Source organism: Rutilus rutilus (genome assembly GCF_951802725.1).
Source record: "Rutilus rutilus genome assembly, chromosome: 9".
Taxonomy (NCBI): domain Eukaryota; kingdom Metazoa; phylum Chordata; class Actinopteri; order Cypriniformes; family Leuciscidae; genus Rutilus; species Rutilus rutilus.
Window position 1 is genome coordinate 9,388,415 of NC_140223.1, and position 13,117 is coordinate 9,401,531.

Genomic DNA, 13,117 nt, shown 5'->3' on the forward strand with positions numbered 1-13,117 from the left:
ATTTTGAAACGCATTGTCTTCGCGTTAGGGGAAACTCGCGGTTTTAATTCACCTGAAAAAAAAGAACGTCTTTTAAATCTGATTTAGCCTACTCACTTTGTGTTCACACTGTGAACTGATGGATTTATAGTTGGAGTTGGCGTCGTGCGCTCGTGACGTCCCGTTCGACACCTGTTCCGCTCTGCGCCGCTGGATCGTGACCGGATCGGATCCATTGGCGTTTACGCGTCTGTTCTGAGTGACAAACGAACCCCTCTCTCTCTGGACCAGGCCGCAGCACCGCTGGAAGCTCACCACCAGCTCGGGGCTGTTCAGGTACGAGATGACCCCCCACATGTTTGAGCTCTGGCTTCCGCACCGGCCCAGCGCGCGTTCACAGGTGTGTTTTACAGCTGTAGGTGACAGCGCGTCAAAGTGTGCTGACGTAGAGAAGCGTATGGATATTTTGATTGGCTAACATGCTTACCCATGGAAAATGAACCGCTTATCATACCTGTCACAGGTGAGTCCTTCCTGCCATGTAGCCTAGTTGTAGAGTAGGATGACGCCCCCCTTAAGAACAATATGTATTCACTTTTAAATTGTAACTTATTTAGATATGTTTTACATGTGCAGGATGATGATGTATTAACCAATGTGTTATTATAGGAATAAGTGGAAACAGCTAATTTACTTGTTAAAGCACTTGTAAAAGAGGGTAAGACGACCCCCCCATTTGACATTTGATTTAATTCTAATTAATATTTCTTTATTTTTAAAGTGTCATTAATGTAAAATACTAAATAATTTATTGCATTTAAATTTTGATTTTGACAACTGAATTGATATTAATTGAATAAGCGATGGCAGACAAAGCAGAATCCCGGTATAAAAAATGAATCCGAAAGGTAAAATTATTATATGACTTACTGTATGTAGAGGTATATGAATATTTACTTATTTAATTGCCCATATTTTAATTGAAGCTATGTCATACACTGTAAAATCAAAATGAATGATGTTTTAATGAAAGCAAACATGTCTGAAATGTACATCTAATTCACGGAAATACTGAATACTAACCCCTTTAATTATAATAATTATTAAAAAATAATAACACTAGTAACAACCTTCTGTGGAAATTATGGTGGCCCATCTTACCCCAAGGGTCTAATTTGAACTTTTACTCCACAAATCCAAAAACAGATGTGTCCACAAATCCCTCATTAACAAATACACACACACACACACACTCACAAAAAAAAAAAAAAAAATTTTAAATCCAACATAAAACAGGGTCATAGATCACTATTTTCCAGACACACAAAACTGTTTCTCCTGACTAAATCTCACAAATGTTGATATTCATGCTGAGATGAGATTTTGTGCCATCCATGGTCAAAAAAAAAAAAAAAAAAAAACATATTTCCCCATGCTGTTTCTATAAGTGTAGCCTTTAGGAAACTTTCCAACATGTGTTCTGGTCAAGCTCAGGCACTACGACCTGATTCGGTTGAGTTTTTACACAATGCTCAATTGCTCAGTAAGGGATTGACGGTTCTCTTACATGAGGGACACACAAATCCCAGTTGTTCAAAAAGTTTAATCTGGAGGATCAGAATGATCCAGGTTTGGGAATCCCATGTTTTGCTTTATCCAGGATCAGGTAATCCATCTTAATTTTGAGCTGGATTGGATAACCTTGATCCAGAGACAAACTTTTCCAGACAGGAAACATCACAAGATAACAACAAAACATTTCTTTTAAACGCAGTGTTGCATCGTGTGACGTATTGTTGGTGTTGTTCTTGCCTTCTAATGTTGTATTTCGTCTACGCTGATGCTCTGACAGGTGTTGTTGAATGCTTACACCTGCATTTGCTGGTTATCAACTAAACTCCATCCACTGGCTCCTGTGGGAAGAAGCCCAGCAATAAAAGCAGCCGAAGAAGCACAGCAAGCAGAAACTCTGAGGTCTCTGTCCCCACGTGGACTGTTGCTTTTCTTTTAGTTTGATGCCAAACAGTTGATATGTGACCCTGGACCACAAAACCAGTCACATGGGTCATTTTTTTGAAATTGAGATGTATACATCATCTTAAAGCCGAATAAATAAGCTTTCCATTGATGTATGGTTTGTTAGGATACAATCATACACCTATTTGAAAATCTGGAATCTGAGGGTGCAAAAAAATCTAAACATTGAGAAAATCACCTTTAAAGTCCATTTATGTTTGCGATTGTGCTGCATTCACTCACAAAAATAAATGTTTTATATATTTACGGTAGGACATTTACTAAATATCTTCATGGAACATGATCTTTACTCAATATCCTAATCATTTTTGGCATAAAAGAAAAATCGATAATTTTGACCCATACAATGTATTGTTGGCTATTGTCACAAATATACCCGTGCGACTTGTGACTGGTTTTGTGATCCAGGGTCACAAATGAGGTGTTTGTTAAACTGGTTCTTTTAACGGTTAAAAAAAATCTAGTCTAAAATATGTATAGGCCTATGTGTGTGTATTAGGCCACACTATGAAACAAACGTTGCATTATTTGACCAGTTTTAAAGTTTTATTAACCTGAAATCCACCACATGAAACTATACCCCTTGACTGGGATCAGGAATAGGAATCAAGGTATAAGCAAATCTGAAAATGTTTTTTTAACATACTAATCCAAATCCAAACCAGTAATGGATTACATGATTTCAGAATCTTTTTTTCAAGCCATTTTCCAGATTTGATCCAATAATAACGGACTGATCTGATCATATTTCTTCTGAACAACTGGGCCGTTAAAACAAACTCCCTGACTGAGGACCATTCATTTAAATGTTTGACTAATAAAAAGAAAAAAGAAAGAATTTTTTTTTTTTTAAATAAATCTAATTGTCAGTTTTTAATCAGAAGTTATTAGCAACTGGAAAACCATGTCATAAATGTGATTTCTATCTTTTAAAATTGTGAGATTTATATTATTTCCAATATAAGAACACACAAGGGACAAAGGGACAAGGGTTGTCTCATGATAAAAATGGAGGGTGTATGAGAACTCTGGGAATGAATGCACCTGAAATAGTGGGCAAGTCACCTGTTTCTGGGTTATTAGTTTCCATGACAACAACGTGAGCAAGCTAACAAACAGGTAAATGACTCACAATGGAGAATAAACACGGTTAAATGGCCAGCTTTTATTTCCATGTAGTCGGAAATGTTTTATGGGGGAAAAAAACACAGAGATGTTTTGACAGCACAAAAAGAGTTAAATCTACTGACGTAAACAGCATCCTTTAGCAGAAAGGCTCGTGCCGTTTGACCCGTACGCGTGTCTGGTGCTTTGATTGAGGTGTGATTCCCGCGTCCCGCATCTCTCCGGGCTCGGACGCGCACACACATCGGTTCTGGATGAGAGAGAGCAAAGCATTACATCACCTCCCTTCCGGACTGGAACGATACGGTTAATTATTTAGGCTACTCAGCGTGCACGGAGACTAAAAGAACCGTTTTTTAAAAAAGGCCTTACACAAAAATGTCCGGGTTTAACGGGAGCACGGGCTTTCGCTGACAGGATAAAGAGAAGAAAAGGCGGCGCGCGTGATTGCCTCGCGCCCATTGTGTCGAGGATGTGAGGCAGCGCGAGATGCCATGGCAGATAACGGGTCGGAGCCGCCTGCTCTCCCGGCACCAAAGGCGTTTCCCTACGAGGAATACGAGTGCAAAATCTGCTACAACTATTTCGATCTCGACCGTCGCGCGCCCAAGATCTTGGAGTGCCTGCACACGTTCTGCGAGGAGTGTCTGCACGCGCTGCAACTGTGCGAGGAGCGGCCGTGGCGCATCAGCTGCCCCGTGTGCCGCCACCGCACGTCCGTGCCCGACTACCGGATCCAGAACCTGCCCAACAACACCAAGGTCACGGAGGACTTCCCTCTGTACATCGACTCGGACCCTGTGCCTCAAGATGCTCTTCCGCCGCACCCGCCTCCGATGCACCCGGCGCTCGTGGCGCTCAGGCGCGAGGAGGACGCGTCCATCATCGCGTCCACCACGACGGTGTCCACCGCGACCACGCTGTCTCAGGACTCGGTCTCGCGCTACGAGAGCTGCCGCAACTGCAGGCGTCTCGCGCTGACCACCGGGTGCGTGTGCGTCATCTTCTCCTTGCTCTCCATGCTCGTGCTGCTCTTCATGGGCCTCATATTCGTGCACAGCCACGGCGGGCCGCCCTCGCCCGCGGGACCCCTATGTCTGTCGATCGCGAGCATCCTCGCCATGGTGTCTGCGATGGTAACGTGGCTCCTCTACTGGCTCAAAGACAGACCGGAGCACGAGACGGGCCGCTCCTCTGCCTCCACTAATGCCAGCCGGAGAAACGCGTGACAGAAGATCTGCATAAAGCTCTCTCCGCTTTTATTGCTTAATAGGCAACCAAGTAGTTTCTTTTTATGTTACTATCAGTATCTTTTATAATAGTAGGCATGTGTAACTACAGTAAATACCAACAATTTTCACTCAGAAATTGCTAGTAAATTTCACAAATAATTATAATTACACGTGAAATTTTGAGACAGACTGAAATAGTAGGCTGTTTTCTTGCAAAATGCTCCAATATTTTTTATTTTTTATTTACAACTTTAAAAAATATCTAATATCTAAAATTTTCCTTTGTCATAGGATAATTTGTGGTTCAGATTACATAATATTTTGAGTTTATGTTGATTAAGCCAAACTCCTTTATTGTATTAACTAAAAAAATTTATTTCAATGAACTCAAAATTTGAAGGCAACCAGTTTACTTTTTAAGTTAATCCAAAAATATATTTTTTACAGTGATCTCACTCAATTGTTTATATTTGTGTAATGATTAGTCAAAATAGCTAAAAACATGTTCAGTAAACAATAGTTACGCATTAACTAATCATGGGCAATACATTTTTACAGTATTCATTAATGTGTTATCATTAGTTAATAAAAATGCATCTGTTGTTAGTTCATGTTAGCTTAGATCCTATAAATAAATAATATGGTAACACTTTACAATAAAGTCTCATTTATTAACATTAGTTAATGCATTTGTTAACATGAACTAAAATGAGAACAAATATTTATATATAGCATTTATTAACCTTTGTTAAAAAATTAAATTATTCATTGTTCATGTTAGTTCACAGTGCATTAACTGATGCAAACTTTGATTTTAATAATGTACTAGTAAATGTAACAGCAACTGATATTAATAAATGCTGTATTGTTTCTCGCCAGTTAATGTCAACTAATGTGGTTAAATAATGTTAACAAATAAAACCTTATTGTAAAGTGTTACCAACAAGATCAACAGAAACAATTTTTGATTTTAATAATGTGTTAGTAAATGTAGAAATTAACACTAAGATTAATAAATGCTTTAGATGTCTTTTTTCATTGTTAGTTCACGTTAACTAATGTAGTTAACCAATGCTAACAAATAGAACCTTTATTCCCAAAAAAATTCCAATGTTACTAAAATACCTGGAATTCACACAGGCGTCAATTCAATTAGTACTAGGAAAACTGGAAAATATACTAGTTACTACTTGAAAAGCAAACTTCAATAACTAAAGAAGGACTAGTATTTATAGACGAGTCACTATTGGAACAACGGGCCGTCGTTTCTCTACGACGAGTGCTAGTATTTAAACTATTTCACTTGAACACGTGAGCAGCCGTGGCACATCAGATGCCCTGAATGATGCCCGTCCCAGACCACTGGATACAGAACTAGCTCCACTACGACCACACTGTCCCAGGACAGCTGGAACAAGCGGATACGTGTGTGTCACCCTCTCCTGCCTTTCCATTCTCGTGCTGCTCTTCATGGGCCTCACTCTCGTGCACAGACACCCGTAGATCTTTTGCTAGGACACCTGCGTGAGCTTGAGAAGAACGGACTTCATGCATCCACAATAAATCACCAATACACCAGTCGGTTAAACGTCATTGCAGAAACGGTTCCGGGAAAAACCTGTGCAGCATCTGAGCACAGCTGCCATTTGGTTTGATATTTCATTTCTAATGGAAAGACATTCAGCCACAATATAGAGTTCAAAAGTCTGCGAGACCACTAGTGAAAATGCATCTATTTTGAATTATTATTTTTTTGAATCCAACATTTCTATTACTAATGCATTTGGCAGACACTATATTTCGATGGTCCACTTTAGATGGTAACTTTGCAACTACATGTCAACTAACTCTCATGAGAGTATTACTAAAGCATTAGACTGTCTGTTTAATATCAACTAACACTTTATTTTGAGGCTTTCCCAATAGACACTCTTCTGACGATAAGTAACTTTGCAACTACGTCAACTTATTCTTCTAACCCGAACTCTAAAGGCCCGTTCACACCAAGGACGATAACTATAACGATAAAGATATAGTTCTAAAAATCGTTCTAAATATAAAAGAATAGCAGAGTTCACTCTACAACTATAACGATAACAGCACTGAGAAACGATATGATTTGATTCACTTTCAGAACGATTTTTTTTTCCAGCTGATGAAGTTACTAGCCACTCAGCATTTTCACTGGCCACAATTTTGACATCGATACCATGGGGGAAAACTGCCATATAGATATTTTTAATATTATCTCATAATTTGTCAGCAGGTATATTAGGCTGCTGTCACTTTAATGCCTGATGCACTGATCCTTTACACTGCTACAGGTGTGTTTTCTTTCTCAAATGTTTACATTCACTTAAAACATTACTAACTGTGTTTACGTGAATATATTCGCCAAGACAAAGTCTGCAAGAAGGAGTAAAATGATGCGCAACACTGAAAATCAACATTTAAACTGTCACCTAACCCAACCTAACACTCTACTATAGTCTAATGAGAGTTAGTTGACATGTAGTTGTAAAGTTACTTATAGTTAGAAGAATGTCTAAAGTGGACTATCGAAATAAAGTGTAACCGACACTTTAATCCAAAGCAATTTACATTGCATTCAAGTTATCCATTTAATTAGTTAATGCTTTCCCTGGGAACTGAGCATGACCTTGGCGTTGCTAGCGCCATGCTCAACTGTTTGAGCTATACAGGAATGTACTACTTTCTTATATTATCAGCAAACGTGAGCACAAAGTTTAATCTAAAAATGGGTCAGTGTCACAAATCTGCTTAACGATCTAGAATTAGTGCAGAATCGTAAAATTTCTTCCATATTTTGTCATATTATTTTCTCCAAATAAGTCTGTTTATTTCCAAAATGATATAGCACAAGTACGTCTCCAAGATTAATTTGTTTAAGAGCAGTTCATTTGGAAAGCATCTTATAAACATCTTTAAAAAGTCAGTTTTACATACAGTCTAAATCATAAACATCTTCATGACGTTTTCTTAATGTCTATTTAACATCTGACAGGAAATGTCTTAGAGACATGTATTGCAGATGAGGAAACACTCTTGCAAGTGAAAACATGCACATCAAATAGACGTCTCCGAGATGTATGTGTGCTATTAGGGATATATCACATTTTCAGTGTGGTCTCAGACTTTTGGATCCAACCCATACCAAATGAGACGTACATTTGACATTTTATGCACTAAAAATTCACTACCAAAATCTGATAAGTAACATTTCTGTGAATCGACCAAGCAGACCGTAATCGGAAGATAATCTCAAAAACGCCATTGGGTGTTGCAATCCACTCGCTTGATCATATATGCTATTCAGTCTTTGAAAAAGTAGACCTCTTTGTTCTTATGGATCAATAGCTTTACTATGGAAATTGTGAATTTTATACCACCTCTTTGTTCTCGCTTCACCTATGCATCTACCACGGTGAAACCGTGTTATTTGACGACTAACTGACAATCTCTTTTTGCTATCGTCTGCGTGTGCTTTTAATGTGCGTAGCATCACGATGCATTTACCTTAGTACTCACTTTATCAAGTCGTTCATCTGATTTTTGTACCACAGAAACCTGTGATGCGCAGTACCGATGTACCTAGTATAGAAGTAAACAAGCTGCATGATGTTAAACGAACACTAGATAGGGCCTACTGAACTCTGCTTGGAAAAGAAGGTCAATCTTCGCCTGACAAAAGCTTCCTTGTTAATCAAATCAGTACTGCCGATTTTCCATTTCTACATTAAGCAATGACAAATCAGTAATTTATGTAGGGTATTTGATATGATGATGCTTGGTGTAAAAAGTGTTGGTGAAAAGCTCTATCTCTGTGTGAGACGTGTTAGGAAAGACGTGCACAGCGGATGAAGCAGACAGGAATCTGACACCTGAGGAGCAGCTAGAGTTGTGCTGTGTCCTTGCAGAGACAGGATGCAGCGATAGAGAAATCAATGCTGAAGACTCACACACTGGGACTGCAGCCAAGAGATGCTTTCGAGCGTTTACTGACCCACTTATGAAATGTTGCATCTCTCCCATAGGTCATTTGTCTTGATGTCACAAAGTGATATATTCATCCAGCTAACCGTGGCTTGTTAACTTCAGTGCAAAACACATTCTAACTAGGCATTATAGCCTACTGAATATCGTTCAGCTGATCGTTTTAGACGTAATGGTTTTATGACGATGATTAAAGACACTTAACTTCTGTAGGCTATTTCCTTCTATTAAAGGTGCGGTCACATTTACCGTTGTTTGGCAAAATTTCGCTGGCTCATTCCATTCGGAGTCCGCGCGATCGCATACAAGTTTGTTTCCGCCACTGAATAAAAAATAAAAAAAGTAATTGCGACTTTTTATTTCACAGGTCTGACTTTTTTCTCGCAATTGCGAGCTAACATGTCGCAATTCTGACGTTTTTTTCTTCTTCTCAAAATTGCGTGATATAAAGTCGCAATTCTTACTTTTTTCTTAATTGCAAGGTTATATATCGCAATTCGTAAAAAAAAATTTCTCACAATTGCGAGTTTACGTCTTGCAATTCTGACCTTTTTTCCTCAGTATTGCATGATAGAAATTTGCAATTCTTAGTCTACTTTTGTCTTGCAATCGCAAGTTTAAATCATGCAAATCTTACTTTTTTCTCGCAACTGCAAGTTTATATCTCGCAATTCTTACTTTTTTTCTCACAATTGCGAGTTTATTTCTCACAATTCGGACTTTATAACTCACGGGGAAAAAAAGTGTTTAATGTTTATTCTGTGGCAGAAACAATATATTGTAACCTTATAAGCTTACCATATAGCCTACGATTGTTTCGCGTGAGGGCGAAAAAGTTCCCTAGAATTCGCTCATCAAAGTTGGTCGTCTGAATTCGCCGCGCTGACCTCCAGAAAGCTGGTTTCAAAGTGACTTCTGTGTGAGCTGTGCTTCATACATCTTCGCCCTATTGACACTGAACACGAAAGTTCGCTAATGTGACCGCAGCTTTAAGGCCATTCTCTTTCAAATGGAAAACAAATCACAAGGGGATAGTTCACCCAAAAATGTTAATTCTATCATTTACTCACCCTCATGTCATTCCTGAATCCTGTCACCTTATCTGTGAAAAACAAAAGGAGAAATATTAACAAACTATCAAGCTCCAAAAAAGAACAACAACGAACATGAGTGTGGGTAAATCATTTCCATTGAACTATTTCTTTAAATTAGCTCTTATGTGCCTTTCCTTTTTATTTATTTATTTATTTATTGAAGTAATTGAACATTTTAATAGGATGAATTTAAGTGAATTTTATAGAAGCTTACTCTTTGATATTTGATAAAGTTGTGCTGTTGTTGTAGGCAAATGTGATGGATCAAACCAGGTCTGCCCTCTGCTGGTGGACAAGTGTAGTGATGCAGTCATTTGTGTGTAATGTGAGGTTTTGCTTACATTTTTTGTAAGGAAGGTTTATAAAATGAATGTGGGGGTATATGAATCATTGCAGCAGTGATGTAGACATGCAAAGGTTATGTTCCTGAGTGTTAAAGGGGTAAACAGCATTTAGCTGCTGTAAACTGTGCCGTTCAATTCAACACTTGTACAGGAAGTGTGCAGTGCGGTGTGATATAGTCACCAGCTTCACAGCTCCTCCTGCCATTCTGTCAGGCAAAATATATGTCATGTATACTTTACACAATGGCCTTGATTTACTTCTTTTACTGCCTATTTTTTTCCCTATTTTTATCCCTGCTGAAAAGACCAAATACACACACTGTTCAAAAGTTTGGGGTCAGTAAGTTTTACTTTTATAATAATACTTTTATTCAGCAAGGATGCATTTAATTGATCAAATGTGATCAATTGATCAATTTACAATGTTACAAAGATACTTAATGCTGTTCTTGAACATTATATCCATCAAAGAATCCTGAAAAAATGATTTAATGTAGGTCATGTAACACTGAAGACTGGAGGAATGGAGAAAATTGATCAAAATGTGAACAGATTTGATTGCATGAATTAATTGCATTTTAAAATTTATTTGAATAGAAAACAGTGATTGTGAATTGTAAAAAAAAAAAAAAAAAAAAATCACAATATTGCTGTTTTACTGTATTTTTGATTATATAAGTGTAGCCTTAGTGAACATGACTGACTTTTTTCTCACCAATCCCAAACTTTTGAACAGAATAAGATGATGATGATGATGATGATGATGATGATGATGATGATAAACTGCCTATTAGTGCTGGTCTATCGGGGGAAAGCAGAGTATTGAGAAGCTGGTGGACCAAGGAAGTCTAGTTAAGAAGAAGGGACACACCAGCATCCGATACTGGGAACCAAAACTCAATCCGTGCTCGTCTTTTCAACAGGGATGAGGATTAGGAGAGAAGATGCTCTTGTACTCTGTCCTGGTCCGGATGCTTCATAGATGTGAGCCTGAAAAGGAAACGTGTGAACTTGGTCTCTATGACTTACAGAAATCATGACCAAACTGTAAAGAATGATATTTCCATACTATTGAGTGTGACCTCCCCTCGTTCTCGTAGTAAACCGCTATGGCTGTGACTGTCTGGACGATCAGGCCTGAAGTGATGTGCACTCATGTATGTCCGTTTGTCCCGCACACACTCGCCCAGTGACTTCAAGGCACTTTCCTGAACCCAGTGTTACTGCCTGGGACGACTATACTTCCCTTAATGCACTCCAGCCCTCTTAGTAACACTACGTAGGGTCGTGGGCTTTGTACACAGCCCTTATATACTCCGTGATATGTTTATTATAGATTAGGAAATGTGTGTTTTTACTGTTAAGCCTCAATAATTGTTGTGAAACCTGTTTGAATTGTATTTGCACATTGAAATTTTTCTGTTTACATACAAGAACTCACCTCTCGGTTGGCTAATAAATGAGAAAAATGCAGAAAATGGCTGTCGTCATGAAATTTATATTATTTTACAACCTGAAATGACTGCATGTGTGTGCAATGTACAGTATTCAACCTTACAATGATGCTGACCTGTAATGATGATGATTATTATTATTATTATATAACATGACAATGAATGATACATGTTTAGTACCTGGCTAAGTGTCTCAGTAGGGTATCTCAAAGACGTTCCCCTCATGTGTTCTCTAGCCTGGAGCTCCGGGATGCTTGTGGCAGTAAATGCAGGACAGATGATTTTATTCTAAAGTTGTCTTTGGAGAGGATTTACGTTTTCTCTCAGGGAACCCCGTCTAATTGAGGTTAAAAGGGTGGTGACCTTCTTCAGGCTGGACAAGATAGATCACAAGACAGATGACACAAACAACATAGGCATGCACTGTTCAAGAAGTTCATTATATGGTCAAATGGTGTGTGTGAAGTGAACATTCTTTTACAGGTTTATATTTTTTCATTCTCTAAAACACTGGCAAATCTAATATGAATGCCAGTTTCGACCAGCACACTCAACATCAGGTTAGCCTATGTTGTAGGGAGATCTCAGTTACATACAACTTTTTATTTTTATTTCTTTGTCTTCCATTATGCATATATTTCAAAACCGATTCGAATTATTTTGACACTATTTGCTAAAAGAGAATATAGATATTTGACCCTAATTATGCTCTCATCAGAGCGCACTTCTGCTCGAGATCTGTTCTCCAAAAATGGATTCGACACGCGGATCCGGTGTTTCAAAAGACTGAAACATGCATCATTCCCCTGCCTGTTCCCCACGCTCTCCTTTACAACCAATCCTCTTCTGTTTCTGAAGTTTAATACTGAATAAACCCTTAAAAGGAATCCGACAAGTATTCTCAAGAAACATCTTAATACGTTTTTTTTTTCATCATATTAATTTATTAGACTTTTCAAAATGAAAGTAAAAAAATAATAGCACAATATTCTGTGTTATTTGTGTTTGAAACATTCTCCTATTTATCCATTTGGTTCTATTTGGAATCTTCATATTTTCAGAGTCAACGATATGTCTACGTCAGATGTTCCATGAATTCTCGACATGTATAGGGATTTTCTATTCAGCCTCTGTAAATGTAGAACTATAAGATGATTTACTGCTTGCATAAAGAGATACATTTAAAATGAAAATATCAGGAACATAATGCAATAGTAATAGTGAAATAATGCGATTAACGCATCGAATGGAAACTCATTAACGAACACGCACACACACGCATTCATTGTTAACTTCTCCATTAAATAGTTGGGTCGGTGTCTCCAGGGTCCAGGCTATTTGGCGTTGATTTAACTTTTTAAGTAAGAGAGAATAATCGAGTGTTTTGCACGTGAAAGGACCCCCGTTTCCCACGCGTGTTTCCCTCCCGCGTGCGCCCCATTGTCCCCGCGCGCAGGCAGAAAGAAAACATTTGAAGTTTCTTTTTAGTCCAACAAAAGAGCCACATGTCATTGAAGTCACTGTGTGTGTGTGTGTGAGAGAGAGAGAACTGAGAGAGTTAAATCAGTCAATCATGAATAACTTTTCATTTAAATTGCTTCATTCTGAGTTTCTGTTTTTAAAATACGTTATAATAAATCTTGTTACAAGATTGATTTAATATATATAGGCTATATAAAAAATAAAAAATAATAATAAAAAAAAAAAAATATATAGGCTCTATTCCTTTTTTTAAAGTAGTCTAATATTTTTTCAGTAGAATTTTGTCATCTATTAGCTGTAAGTCGCTGAAATATCTTCAAAGTCCACTTTGGAACGCTCAGTAAGCAAAAGTGTAC

General features: G+C 38.0%; 2 protein-coding genes across 2 annotated transcripts in view; one reads left to right on the plus strand and one right to left on the minus strand.

Annotated features, from left to right (window-relative positions):
* sgpp2 (sphingosine-1-phosphate phosphatase 2) overlaps positions 1-389 on the minus strand; it is an 8,839-nt gene extending 8,450 nt beyond the window's left edge. The window contains exon 1 of the mRNA XM_084418631.1: positions 97-389. Within this exon, the coding sequence (XP_084274757.1) occupies positions 97-336 (240 nt within the window). The 5' untranslated portion in view covers positions 337-389. The remainder of the gene's footprint in view (positions 1-96) is intronic.
* Positions 390-3,167: 2,778 nt separating this feature from the next.
* Positions 3,168-5,166, plus strand: rnf228 (ring finger protein 228). The gene has a single exon (XM_084418644.1). It carries the CDS (start codon positions 3,636-3,638, stop codon positions 4,368-4,370), a length of 735 nt encoding a protein of 244 aa, XP_084274770.1. The 5' UTR covers positions 3,168-3,635; the 3' UTR covers positions 4,371-5,166.
* The last annotated feature ends 7,951 nt before the right edge of the window (positions 5,167-13,117 follow it).